At 40.4% G+C, this 14,528-nt stretch overlaps 2 protein-coding genes across 2 annotated transcripts in view; both read left to right on the forward strand.

The window, feature by feature from the left end:
• The window catches only part of LOC138021839 (uncharacterized), a 380,926-nt gene that overhangs the window by 75,181 nt on the left and 291,217 nt on the right, over positions 1–14,528 (forward strand). The gene's annotated exons all lie outside the window — the stretch shown is intronic.
• LOC138018820 (uncharacterized) lies at positions 1,628–8,795 on the forward strand. Its single transcript, XM_068865499.1, has 2 exons — positions 1,628–1,812; positions 7,031–8,795. The coding sequence occupies exons 1-2, from the start codon at positions 1,628–1,630 to the stop codon at positions 8,793–8,795; spliced, it is 1,950 nt and encodes a 649-aa protein (XP_068721600.1).

A 14,528-nucleotide genomic window follows, 5' to 3' on the forward strand; every position in this document is an offset into this window, starting at 1 on the left:
GTTTAATAGTCCATTTTCGAGTTCGCCATGACCGCTGAATAAAAGCAATGAGAGCGCATTTTTACAGGGTTAGCCTCCATCTAAAATGAACATATTCACAAATTCCAGCGAGAAGGTGAACTGTTTACAATTCTGTCTATTGTTTAATTTTCAAATTTCAGACACCTTCCCGCCGATTTTTGTGAATACTTTACTTTAGGTCGAGACTAACCATGTATCAATGGGTCATTGGTGTTTGTATTCAGCGGTAATTCTAAAATCCGAAAAGGGACTATTCAAAATTTTCGACAAGCATCCACGCCCTTCATATGCAAAGTCCCCCCTTCCGGGGGGGTCCACTTGTTATCTCATTCAAAGGATTAGAGCTTTGATCTGGAAGGCTGGTATAAAGTAACATGAAATTGTTAGTTTGGTCCGGGTTAATGAACGATGGCTTGTTTGGAATATAAGAGAACTTGGAAACTGAAACTAAGGACGCGTTCGATTGACCCTATTCCGGAATAAGAATACGTGGAGTGATGATTAAAACGGTATGTTTCACACGTTTCGAAGCAGCAAGGACAATAAAACTATGTTTGAAATAGCATTTTAGCAGACGTTTGGCAGTTTTAATGTGAATCTCCGTAAAAACAAAGGATTTCTAACTTATATTCCATGTACTCCTATTCCGGAACATGGTCAATCGAACGCACCCTAATTCACATGTTCCTTAGAATTCTTTCTTGATGAAAGAAACAAAGTCCTAACTAATAGAGATTTTTCGCTTGTACGTTTTATTTTCCCAATACAGATCATGTGATTATACTCAGGAGGTTAAGTACTTTGTTTCGTTCATTAAAAAGAATGCATGCAAGCATAAATATGTCTGCATGTACTCTTTTTAATGAACAAAACAAAGGACCAAACCTCTGAGTATTATCAGATGATCTGTATTGGGAAAACAAATTGTACAAACCGAAAAGGTCTATTTATAATAAACAACTATCACCAAATTAATGAGCAATTCTTCGAATCGTGTTGAAAACGCATTCCATCTTGGAAAGCGTCGAAAACAATACGCCCGACAAAGCTCTCGTAATTATTATTAATACTCATATGCAAAGCCAAATTATTGCTCATTTTTAATTAACTCTCAAAAGCCGACACATAATTTACGAGTAAAATTTTGTAAAAATATACAAAAGTGTCACGTTAAAGAAATTTTTTCAGGATCGGTGGGGCGATTGGTCAAAGATCCCGTCCAGGGTCATACAGGTCGTATGCATTGGGCACAATATGGTTAATAAATAAAGCCTGAGGATAGCATTAACCAGCTAGAGTTGTTAGAGCAGTGACCTGTCATTTATAAAATAGACCTGCTACATTTAAAACTTGTTCAGACTTGAGTAACAGCACTCTAACCCTCACCCCCTTATACACTTGCCATCCCCCACTCCCAGGGGTAGCTTCTATCCTTATAAGGCCAGTGTAGCCACGTGTTAAGATTAATTAAAAAAGCGATGAAAACTATAGCTACGATCCCTAGTCTAAACCGTAGCGAATCTTTAAACTATTCTGTTTCGCCTAAACTTCTTTTTCTGAGATCTGCCCAACTGTAAAATTTGCAGAACCATAAATCTGTTATACAATGTGTGTAATAGTTGCTGGAGATGCCGGACTGACGGCTGCTACACATCTTAAAAGTTATCTGAATGTGTCCGATGTTTCTCCGTTTGAACAAGCTACTGGCACCGGTGGAACGTGTGTCTACGATAAAAACACAGGCAAAGATAAACGTGGCTTTCCACATCCCAGTTTTGGCCGAAATATAAGGTGAGATACGAAAAATCACATCCTGGCATATTGCTATTGCTTGCGTGAGTTTTAACACTCGTTTACTATTCGATAGCAACCGTGTTGGTGTTTTTAATTAAGGACATTGGATAGCGAATAACGCGCAACTGGCCCTGCACAAGGCCCGCAAATACAACTAGAACTAGAATTTGAATTTCCGATAGCAAGTTAAGTGCAACGAGGTGACTCATGAAGTAAAAGCAATGATGTATTGCAAACGTCGTAATTGTAGTAAAAGAAGGAAGCAAACGATAACGTGCGTCACAAAAGGTGATCCAAAAAAAGTACGGAACTGTAGAGAGATTAACGCGAAATAGTGGGCGGCTGCTTGCCATAAAAGCATGAAAATTATGTTATTCTAACTCGCCTCTCTCCTTGTAAAGTTACTTGACACCTGCTGCTAACACGCAAGAAAAGAGCTCATGATATCAAACGAGCTCCTTCCATTTTTGGCAAAACGTAAATTTCAGTCCGTCGTTTGCCGTTTGCCGTAAACATAATGCCTAATCCCTTAAATTGTTTCATCACGTGAACACTCAGGTTTACCAGTTTAGGTATACCAGGTTCAGGTTTACCAGTTTCAGCACTTGGACCCCTTTACTTTGACTACTGTCTGTTTTTGCTGTTATGTGGTGTCATCGATCAATAGTACATTCAGAAGATTATGCCAAGCCCACCACATTGCTGAAGGAAAACCAGACCACAACACAAGGAACTATATGCCCTACTCTTTTCGACTAGTGAGTGGGATCTTTAACGTTCCACGGAATTTATAAACATCGAAGGGCTCTGAGACGGGGCCTAGAGCAAGGAAGTTCACACGTCGAACGCAAACGCAAGCATATTGAAATGCGCACGCGCAATTGAGGTCAACCCTAGATGCATGGAACGAGTATTTTTCACCCTTGCGTTTCACCCACCGCGCACAGGTGGCTCAGTTGGTTGAGCATCGGTCATGCGGGAGGTCGCGGGTTTGAACCCCGGCCGGATCAACACTCAGGGTCTTAAAATAACTGAGGAGAAAGTGCTGCTTTTGTAATGACGTCTGCAAATGGTTAGACTTTCTCAAGTCTTCTCGGATAAGTACTATGAACTGTAGGCCCCGTCTCACAAATATCTTTTATGTTCATAAGTTCCCTGTGGGACGTTAAAACAACCCATAAACTATTCGAAAAGATTAGGGGATGTGGAGTCCACGGTATTGTGGCTGTCCTGTTCTCTCCAGCAGAAGTGGTCAGCTTGGCAGTGATGTCTCTAAAAGGGCTTGCGGTGTATGAGGTCACCTAAGCAGAAACAGCCATAAGTCCAAAAGGGACTATGCCAAGTGCTGAAAGATTTAGATGTAGATTTTTCGCCGGTTCACACGTAAGAAGTGCAAACGCAAGCGCAAGCAAGTGACCTTTTTTTTTCCATTTCTTGCGTCGGTGCTTGAGTTTGCGTTTGCGTTATTGGTAGTTCACGCTCGCGTCGCTCGTGTGAACCGTCCTTAAAAGTCATGAACGAACGCTACCGCGGAGGGTCCAACGAACGAATAGACCATTTTCGAATTCTCACGGCTGGACTGGATCTAGCATGAAATGGAAGCTAATGCGGACAAATCTTTTCAAATGCAAATTAATTATCCTCCATTTCATGCTAGATCCAGTCCAACCGTTAGAATACGAAACTGGCCTATTAAAATCAAAACGTGGAGCAATGAACGAAAAAAGCAAAAAAAAAAAAAACAACAACAACAACAAAAAAAACAGAATATCGATCCAGATGATAACGCGAAAATAGATATTCGAAAACTTTCCGACAATCGTCCAGCGAATCTTATGTCAAGCGCAAGTCCCGGCTCACTACTCACTCGCTATGCACGAAAGATTGAAATCGAAAATCTAGCCTTGAGCATCAAATGCGGTTGGCAAGATTAGTGTCGCTGCTAGCCATCCCACGAGATTCTTCAGTTATCTTGTCGTAACAGGTACTTGTTTTACAGGTTTTATGCCCTCGTGTCAAGTTGAAAAGTTTCTTGTTGATTTTAAGAAAAAACGAAGTACTCGACATCTTGTTAAGGGAGATGTAGTATTTTTGGTTCCTGATTTCCCTCAAAAAACAACAGAAATGCAACTTTTCTTTCATAATTAAATTGTGGTAACTTTTTAAATCTACGTTTTTGCAACGGTGGTAGTTCTACATCGGGATACTAGAGGAAGTCGATCTGGATATCGATGATCGCAAGTTTAATTAAGCACTTTTTAAAGAGGAATCGTCCTTGTTTGCAACAAGTTCCGAGCGTCTTGTTTAAAAACGAAAGGATAATTATTTATTCATGGGGAGTCAACAATTGGACATACGTCGACTTCCAAGTGTTTTCCCTCCCAATCATGATGCATGTATTAGAGAGCTTTAGATTCTAGTACGAGAACGACTACGAGTAGGAGATTTTCTCATAGAACAACAGTGAGCGCGCGTAAACAAGCGTCATTTTGACGGGAAAAAAGTGATACCATCGTCAAAACAAGTCAACAACACTGTAGCAGTTTTGGCATTTTTTGATCAGCAAAAAATCTCAGTTACCAGCAATAAGAATAACTGAGCAACCTATACTGCTAACAAAGAGTACGATTAATCGTACGGGTTATAAACTTCCTAAGTATTTTTGCTAAAAACGAGCAGTCAAAACCCCCGGGGTCAAAACTCGCACTCGTTCTCTTCCTCGTCTTACAATCTAAAGGTGCCTATTATACCACAGAGGACCGTACCTCCGTGCCCGACTCTTTTACGTCCCACAAGGTGATAAAGATTGAAGGCCTTTGAGACGTGGCCTGTGGTTCATCGTCCCTATCCTAGAAGACCAGAGAATCTAACCCTTTGTAAATGTCGTTACAAAGGCAGCGAGCTCTCCTTAGGTATTTCAGAGTGTTGGTCGGACTGAGGTTTTGATCCCACGACCTCCAGCACAGTATTCCGACACCTATACAAACTGAGCGATCTGCAATTATTCAGTTTCAAGTCACTGTGGTTTTTGGTGGAAAGTAATCGATGATTGAATTTCTATGAAATAAATTAAATACTGCAGGTTTCCATCAACTTTGGCTCAGCACGTACTAAAAAATTCAGGCACCGAAACCGAGTTTGCGTGATATTCTGAGTGCTAACGAGCTGGATGAAGTTTGTCTTCAAAGATTAGTCATATACTTTTCAATTGAAAGATTATGTTTTTCTGAGAAAAAAACAAATTAGAAAAATTCCATACCGATTTGCCTTCCGGATCCCCTTTCGCCTTTTAAACCTCGGAATTTTCACTTCCGGTGGGGTACAAAACTGCGATAGTAAGGAGACTGGGAATAGCAGAGCTGTGCAGTCAAAACAAGAACGCAGGGAATTTTAGGGATAGAAATTTCGTTCTTTTGTCTAATTTCATTATTGCAATCAAATACAATGGTTTCAGCAAATTCTGTATCTAAAAAAGGAAAATTCGGGCCTGAATTTTTTTCATATTTGTTTTCACGTTACAGTTCTGCCATCCCCAGTCTCCTTTCTAGCACAGTTTTGTACCCCACCGAAAGTGAAATTCCGAGTTTTGAAAGGCTAATGGACACGGGAGGAATATCGGTATGGAATTTTTCTAATATTTTTTTAGCTCAAAAAACCATAATAGTCCCATTGAGGAAAAAAAACCCGCTGTTAAACTACTCAGCGATACCCAACAACTGAATTTTGATCATTTTGATTCGGTCCTCCACAAGATCAATTAATTTCGATTATCACTGATACTAATAGAATATCATATTTAAAAACCGAGGACAAACTGTGTTGATTATCAATTTTTGCGTTGTTTAGCTTATTCCCACCTTACAGTCTACTGATGATCTATGCAAAAACAATTGGTGCTTTGGTATTTTTAGCTTCTCTTTACGCACAATCTAACTCAGTAATGATGTAGAGCTTAAGTCAAGACGATGTCTTTTTCAGTCGGTTTTCAAGACAGTTTTTTCATTACTTCTACAGTGGTTAACAATACTACATTGTTGCCATCTTTTTCGTGGGCAAATGTCAGTATGTGAAGATCATTTCTTTTTCATTTAATTAAAACTTAAAAAGCAAAATTTAATTTTGTTTGTCTTTTTCCTCGCACTAAATTCGGTTTTTTTCGCTTAAAAAAATTTCTTGGGTCATGACACAAAGCTAAAGTAATATATCTGAGGATTTATGAAAAATCCCTTTCCTTGTAATGCCAAGTTGACGAAAGAATGGTGTTTCAAAGTTGAACAATGCAAATGCCCTAACAAACATTTGATTCGAGTATCGAACACAAGATTTTGCACTAAAATACTGAGTTTAAAGCCACTTTTGCAAAAAAGGTCGAAACTGGTTCTGGAACGTTGAAACTTGCCTCGAAATGTTGTTTATATCGCCTTAGCCGGTTTCTGATTTGCTTACGCAGCGTAGCGTAACAAGAATGACCGAGACTAGTTTTACGAAGTGGTGTTACACGGTTAAACTCCTGCTCACAGCGATTGCTGCGACCTTTACAGAAGTAGAAAGCGGTGCTACTTTTCGTGAAACCTGTCTTGCAACGGTCGTTCAAAATTTTTTACAAAACCGACCATGTTACACGGTGCAATGCCTCCTGAAACTGGTTTCGCAGTGCCGTTTCACATAAGTTTCAGCTAAAAGTTTCAAGTGTAACATGCAATGGCTTAAAGGGAACCTCCACTTTAGCAAAAAGATAACTTTAAATCACAGGAAATAACTGTTAGAGTCAGGTCAATGTGAAATATTTTCAAAGAAAGTGTTTGTATCCGAAAGAAATAACTTTTAGAATCGCCTAGTTTTGTTTTCAAATTTTGCGGGTGCCGCCATCTTAAATAAATGTGCCGTGTTACGGTTGCGTTATTGTTATCATTAAACCAAAAGCTCTTTGTGTCAGAGTAACACGTCACAATTATTCAAGATAGCGGCGTCCGCAAAATTTGAAAGTGAAAATAAGCGATTTTAAAATTCACTTTTCCTGATATAAACACTTGGGTTTTTTTTAAATTCGAGCAAATTTGTTTGTCAGCATAATTTCCTACGATTTAAACTTGTTCTGTAGTAGGAGTGGAGGTTCCCTTTAAGACCATTACATTTCCTATCAGGGAAAAGACCTTGACCATTAATGATTAGGAGTTTAAATGTAGGTGTTAACCTTGAATTTTTGTCTTTGCAGCCAAAATTTTGTGCCCTATGTAACAGTAATGCCTGGTCCGGAGACATACTCTTGGTGGGTTATTCAGGGTCTTGACTGTCAGCAACCAGATGCCAAGTGCCTTGATGTGGTCTACTTCGGGCACAGACACACTCTTGTTTGTCGATTTCCAGACGCCGTGAAGGCAAAATACCCTGTTGAAGAGAAAGTCGTGGAGACCATGGGTGTGACATTGGCAGAGACTGGTGGTGGTAATACCAGTGATGGCAATCGCAGGAGCGGAGGCAGGAACAGAAGCAGTGGAAAAGGCAGTGGGAGTGGAGGTGGTAAACAAAGTGGCAGTGGGGGTGGAAGCGGAAGTGGAAGTGGTAGTGGGGGTGGAAGCGGTAAAAGAAGTAGTAGTGGTAGTGGAAGTGGCAGTGGCCGTGGCAATGGACATGGTGCTGGAAGAGGAAGCAGAAATGACAGAGGTAGTGGTGGTGGAGGGGGAAGTGGAAGTGGCACCGGGGGTGGAAGTGGAAGTGGAAGTGGTAGAGGCAGTGGGGGTGGAGGTGGAAGTGGCAGTGGGGGTGGGGGTGGAAGTGGCCAAGGAAGTGGAAGTGGAAGTGGCAGTGGGGGTGGGAGTGGAAGTGGCGGTGGAAGTGGTGAAGGGAGTGGAGGTGGTAGTGGAAGTGGCCTAGGAAGTGGAAGTGGCAGTGGTGATGGAGGTGGAAGTGGCAGTGGTAGTGGGAGTGGCTTAGGAAGTGGAAGTGGAAGTGGAAGTGGTGGAGGGAGTGGAGGTGGTAGTGGAAGTGGCCTAGGAAGTGGCAGTGGCAGTGGTGGTGGAGGTGGAAGTGGCAGTGGGAGTGGCTTAGGAAGTGGAAGTGGTAGTGGCAGTGGTGGGGGAAGTGGAAGTGGTGGAGGGAGTGGAGGTGGTAGTGGAAGTGGCCTAGGAAGTGGAAGTGGCAGTGGTGGTGGAGGTGGAAGTGGCAGTGGTAGTGGGAGTGGCTTAGGAAGTGGAAGTGGAAGTGGCAGTGGTGGGGGAAGTGGAAGTGGTGGGGGGAGTGGCCTAGGAAGTGGAAGTGGAAGTGGCAGTGGTGGTGGGGGTGGAGGAGGAAGTGGTAGTGGAAGTGGAAGTGGCAGTGGTGGGGGGAGTGGAAGTGGAAGTGGTAGTGGTGGCGGCAGAACTGGCTTAGGAAGTGTAAGTGGGGGTGGCAGTGGCAGTGGTAGTGGTAGTGGCAGTGGTGATGGTGATGGTGGTGGTAGTGGTAGTGGAAGTGGCAGTGGCAGTGGGGGTGGCAAGATTAGTGGCAGTGGCAGAGGCAGTGGTGGTTTTAGTGTCAGTGGCAGTGGCAGTGGTGGTGGCGGTGGCGGTGGCAGTGGTAATAGTGGTGGCAGTGGTCATGGCAGTGGTGGTGGCAGTGGCAGTGGTACTGTTAGTGTTAGTGGAAGTTGCGGTGATGACAAGTGTGATTTCAATGCTAATATTAGTATCAGTGGTAGTGGCAGTGGCAGTGGCAGTGGTGGAGACGGTGGCAATGGTGGTGGTAGTGGTAATGCTAGTGAAAAAATCAGTGTTAGCATCAATGCCAATGGAAATGTTTGTTGCAGCGATGAAATCAGTAGTGGTAATGGTGCCGTTAGTAGTGGAAGTGGATGTGATAAAGCTTATGAGAACAGTGGTACTTGGCAATGGCAATGGCCATGGCAGCGGCAGTGGCTATGGTCATGGCAGTGGAATTGGCATTGGCACTGGAGTAGCAGTGACAGTAGCAGTGATGGTGGCAGGAAAGGTGGCAGTGGCTGATTGGATTGTTTGTATGAGTTAACAAGGGTGGCTTAATTTGACGTTTGTTTGCCACATTACTTTTTGTGTCCTGTAAAATTTTACTGTGCTATTCATTTCAGTGTTATAGTCGTAGAAATAAAGAAATCCTGGTTTTGGAAAAAGCAGCTGCATGAAATAAAAGTAAGACAGATTGTTTTGCTCCCTGGTTTTAGCATGATCAAGGCATCTTTTTAACGGATGACATTTAAGTGGTATATCAAAAAAGAAAAAGATTTCACATGGATGTTTTGGAATTCGTTTCTAAACGCCAGTTGGATTTGTCTCTGTATTCTTGAATGCGTGGTAATGGCTAATATTATCTGTTTAAAAATATACTAATCTTAGGTAAACCTTTCAAAACGACAGCATTTTCCTCATTAATTTCACCTTTGTTTTATGCAATATTTTGCCATTAGACTATATTATAAATGTGGAACACAACTTTTCTTGGTATCCTGTGGGTTATGCTACGGGCATACTTTATGTCCAGCCGAGTTTTAATTTGACAAAGCAAACAATTCAATCAACCAGAATTATCCGGGAAAGTAAATCTTTATAAGTCATTTATGTGAAAGTCGAAAAGCCTTTATATAAGAATCTTCCAGGATTTGAAAAAAGCTTATCAGTCCTAATAAAACTCAAACAACCATTTATGAGCGATTAGACTTAGCGAAACCAGGAGTAGACATTGTTATATAATGTAACAATTCGCTGAAATGCGTTACACAAATATGGACTTTTTGCGACCTTCCCATAGCGATAATTATTATTATTTTATTTGTTAATTAATTATTTATTAATATTTTAATTTATTACAAAAAAATAGGGACACTACAAAATAACATGTTTATAACACTAACGATATTAAATACCTTACATATCTAACATTCCACATATTACTTACAGTACATTACACAACCTTAACTTAGTAACAAAATCCAATACAACTATAATTCTTGGTGCCAGACTATATGTAGATATTAATAAAAAAAACTTTTAGCGCGCTATACTGATAGGGATAACTAAATTTACGGAGCCATGGGGCACATTAAAGGAGGCTAAACAAATGTTGATGCAAAAGATTTGAAATTTCCCATTTCAAGAGGCTTTTCATGTGTTTTACGCATCCAAGAACAAGAGAGGAGGTCTTCTTGTTGAACAGAGAAGGTTTCAAGCCCAATACCATGTCAGGTGTAAGTTCATTTTCCACGAATTCATGATTATCATCCACTGCCTACATCCTGGCCAAAATTGCGAAATGACGCTGCTATACCAGAAAAGATGGATTAAACTTTCCACTTCAGATTTGCAGAAAGTACACAGATCAGTTTATTTAATTATATTCCTATTTTCTTAAGAAAAGAGCCGACGATGCAAACGTTTAAACTGCAAAATAATTAGCTTGATTACTTTATTACATTTAAATGGTGATAAAAAGACCGCTGTGCAATCAACGAGGTCGTCCCATTGGAGTTTGCAATCAGCAATCCATTTTTCTTGACTCTGACCTGCTTCATAGAAACCAGCTTTTTATAGACGACTTTATTGGCCTTTTTGGTTTTAAAGAGTCTTTCAAGGAATCTCTCACACACCCCGGTGCATTGATTAATATTGTCTTTGCATTTTTCTCTTAACGATTGTAGAGAAGACTGAAGGCCGAGTAGAGTAAAAAAAAAATGCTTTTACATTAAAACGGTGTTTCAGTTCAGGGATATTTCGAATACTTTTAGAGTACCACGATTAGTAGAAAACGGGTTTATTGTGTATTCGTATAAGAGAATTGTGCCATAGAGGCAAAAAAAGGAAGTGGTCTAGAGAATTCACATTTCGTCCGTAACTTATTTCAGACCATAGATGCAACATTTCCGTAATAAATGTGTCTGTAGTTACTTATTTGTACATATCCTGCTTATTCAGGTTGCCTCTGAAAATGGCCGGGCATCCATATCGACGGTAATTGCCATTCGAATAAGTGCTTCCATTTTCCGTGATTTCCTGGGTCAAGGTATTTTTAACCCAAGTGGGTTTCAATGCCTTATTAAAGGATATTAAGTCTATCATTTTCAGATCACCTTCAGAGTATCGCTAATCATTATATTCCGGGTTTGATCTTATCCCCCTTATCGCTCCATAGAAATTTAAAAACCGAGAATTGAGTTCCTCCAACACTTTTTGAATTGTTGGTAAAGGTGAAAGAATATAAACTAGTTGCGAGACTATCAGGCTCTTGAGTACTGTAATCTTACCTAGAAGAGTTAGCCTTCGTAATTCCCAACATGCCAAACAGTTTCTGATTTTAGCTAATTTGTCTGCATAGTTTGCCTCCAGCGTTTCTTTGGGATTCGTGCAAAACCAAACCACTAAAGCCTTTCCATTATGTTTTACCCGTTTTAGGTTTTTTCAGGGCATAAGATCACATCACCGTTCCTTGTATACTCCAATCCATAGAGTTTGTTTTTTTATTGTTAAGCTTTAAGTCCGACATCTTTCTAAAATTTTCCAGGATTTGTTTTTGAACCATAAAGAAAAAGGGTGGTATCGTCGGCATATAGACTAATTTTAACCTCGTTTTGGGATATCATTATTCCTTTTATACGATTGGCTTTTCGGATTTTTTCGACAAGAACTTCCACACAGAGAATAAAGAGGTAAGGCGAAAAGGGGCAGCCTTGTCTAACTCCCCCTCCAGCTTAAAAAAAATCCGTAGAGCCAAAGCCAAACATTCCAAGTGTTTGAATAAATTTCCATTCCACGGTGTCGAAAGCTTTCTCAAAGTCTTAGAAGAGTAATAGTCCTGCAGTGTAATTAATAATTCCATTAATTAGTCGGATGTTGTCTCCAATAAATCGGTCCAGTTTGGTCACTATTTAACAACTTTGGTAAGAATTTTTTTTTAACACGGTTAGCAAGAGCTTTTGCCACAAACTTATAATCACAGTTGAGGAGCGTAATCGGGTGACAGTTTCTAATAAGGGAAGGCTCTGCATCTTTCTTCGGAATAAGTTTAATGATTCCTCTTCTTTGCGTGATTGAGAACAGGCTGTCCCTGTTGGTACGAACAATTTATCGAATCTAGGAAGCCGTCTGAAATATCATGCCAAAAACTTTATAGAATTCTGCAGGGATGCCGTCGGAGCCTGGTGACTTATTGGATTCCATAGTTTTTAGTGCGATAATTAACATTGATTCTACGAGGACGCGCTCGTAGCTCCGAGTTGGTTAAAATCATTTTATATCCAGCAAGCCAAAGTAGAAAAACTGTTTTATTAAAAACTCGGCTAGCTACGCCGGGTCTAATCTGCAGGTCGCAGGTCACAGGTTGCAGGTCATTGTTTCACCAATAGACCCTTTTCAGTTAATTCCAAATCAGGAGGACAAAACAAAAAGATTGTTTTGCATATGAAAAGTTTGTTTCTCTCAGGGGACAGAAAAACCCTTGTTTTGTCCTCCAGATGGGGAAATACTGAAATAGGTCTATATAGAAAGCATCCTAAACATTCTTAAAAGCTAACCTTGGGCCTAATTAGGCCTAAACAAAAGCTTTTAGGCCTAAGGTTAGCTTTTAAGAATGTTTAGGATACTTTCTGTATTGGTGAAACAATGACCTGCAACCTGTGACCAGCGACCTGCGACTTGCAGATTAGACCCGCCGGGCTAGCTAGGATCAACAACTCTCCCGGCAACGGCTCTTGCAACTTGTCTCGCAACGATTTTGGCCGTTGTAGGGTATGTTGCACTGTGAATTGTTTCGTGCAGCAACTTGTCGCGCCACAGTGTCACCAAAACATTGCGAGACAAGTTGCACGAAACATTTCACAGTGTTAACTGCAACAGAACAATTTATACTAGCTGTTCACGCGCCATGCACAGTGCAGAAAATTGTTGTTGAGGAATTTTTCTTTCGGTCACGCCACTTTGTCGCTTTCTTTCGATTGTTCAACTCGCAATTACCAAAGAAACTGTAAAACATCTGTAAGAACGACAAATATTGACGCAAACGGAGATTTCAAAATTGATGCTTTGAAAATTCGAAATTCTTCTAAGAATGTAAGGAATCATTAGCGCTTTCACCACTCAATAATTTATCAATTTCTTATGGCTAATAACTGGGTTGTCATCAACGCAAAAGACTTAAAACTGGAGATTTAAGGCTAACTTTAACAAGTTCTTTTATCTTCTGAAGTCAACTTCTAAATAGCATGATACCTTTGTGAGCTGAAACCGCTGGAATGTTAACGAGACTTCCCTTATAGTTGGCTTGCAACAAATGACACATATAACAATGATGTATGTACGATAAACATGTACGATACGATTGCTGGTGGACGAAGAAAATATAATGAGAGATGTTTTGTTTTCGTCACAACATGACGGCGATAACGTAAGTGAAAACCGCCTATATTAACAGTACATCAGAATACTAATATTACTTCCAGTAGAATCATTGTTCTGTGCACAAACATGGTCGCTGTGACGTCAGGTGAAAACCATCTATACTGAGATCTACAAGTATTTAGCAAAGAAAATCAATGCTTCTTTTTCAAGGCGAAAAGTCCACCATTTCTCACCTTAATACAGGGTCGAATTCTGATCGTCATTCTGTATGCAAGCGGATATAGTTGTGTAGAAATAATTCTAAAATGTCTCAGTTTGTTTCTACAATCTTTCTGATATGTAAAGACAACTTGGCTACAAAATTCCGTTTCTACAAAAGTTTCCACCCCCTCCCCATTTGAAGTTGCCCAAAAATTTCTCCCGGATCTTATTACCCAGCCTGTCGTGAGAATTACGTACAAGCTCAGGCAACGCATTGATTTTCCATCTTTTCTGTACCTCATAGAAAAAAAAATAGCCTCATATAATGTCAACAGAACAGAAACCCATTTTAAAAGCAGTTTCTGTGTCTTTAACCGACCACTCCATGAGATCCTTGCCACCCCCACTTCTCTGTCAATGACCCCTGCACTGTCACGCATGTTCCTGAGATCACATCTTTTGCTTACTGATGACAACCTGGATCATTGATGGATAAATTATGCAGTTCTGGAGTTTTTTAATTGCATTAACTATAATACCATTCTAAACTGACAGTTACTTGTTTAGAGTAGTTTTCAAATGACTGTCGAAAGTAATAAACGCGATTGGAATTCCTAGAGCAGTTTTCAATTGAGTGTCGCAAAACCAAAACCAAAGTAATTACTTTGGCCAATCAAATAGGTCGGAGACAATCCAGTAAGGGCCGATTTACACGATACGATTTTGTCGCGTGCGACAAGCTCACGACAAGCCTACGACATGATTTACGATTGCCGCAGCGTTTTAAAACATGTTTTAAAATGCTACGACATTTTTTCTGACGTACACAACAATGGTAAATCATGTCGTGGGCCTGTCGTAAGCCGTTGTCGCATGCGACAAAGTCGTACCGTGTAAATCGGCCCTAAGCCAATCAAAACTCGAAGTAATTAATCGTAGCAGATACAAAGCGCGGAAAAATGTGCACGCGCGAGGCCACGATTGGTTTGGGTTTCACTTCTGATTGGTTGAAAAAGTGGCGCGAGAACTTTGAACCAATCACTGAGCGAAGTAATGCAAAACCAAAGTAATTCACTAATTACTTTCGACACTCAATTGAAAACCACTCTATTGTACGCTTAGTGATTGATTTAAAAATTTCGCGCCAGTTTATCTACCAGTGAGAAAGAAAAGCAA

This window comes from Montipora capricornis, chromosome 10, assembly GCF_036669925.1.
Source record: "Montipora capricornis isolate CH-2021 chromosome 10, ASM3666992v2, whole genome shotgun sequence".
In the NCBI taxonomy this organism is placed as follows: domain Eukaryota; kingdom Metazoa; phylum Cnidaria; class Anthozoa; order Scleractinia; family Acroporidae; genus Montipora; species Montipora capricornis.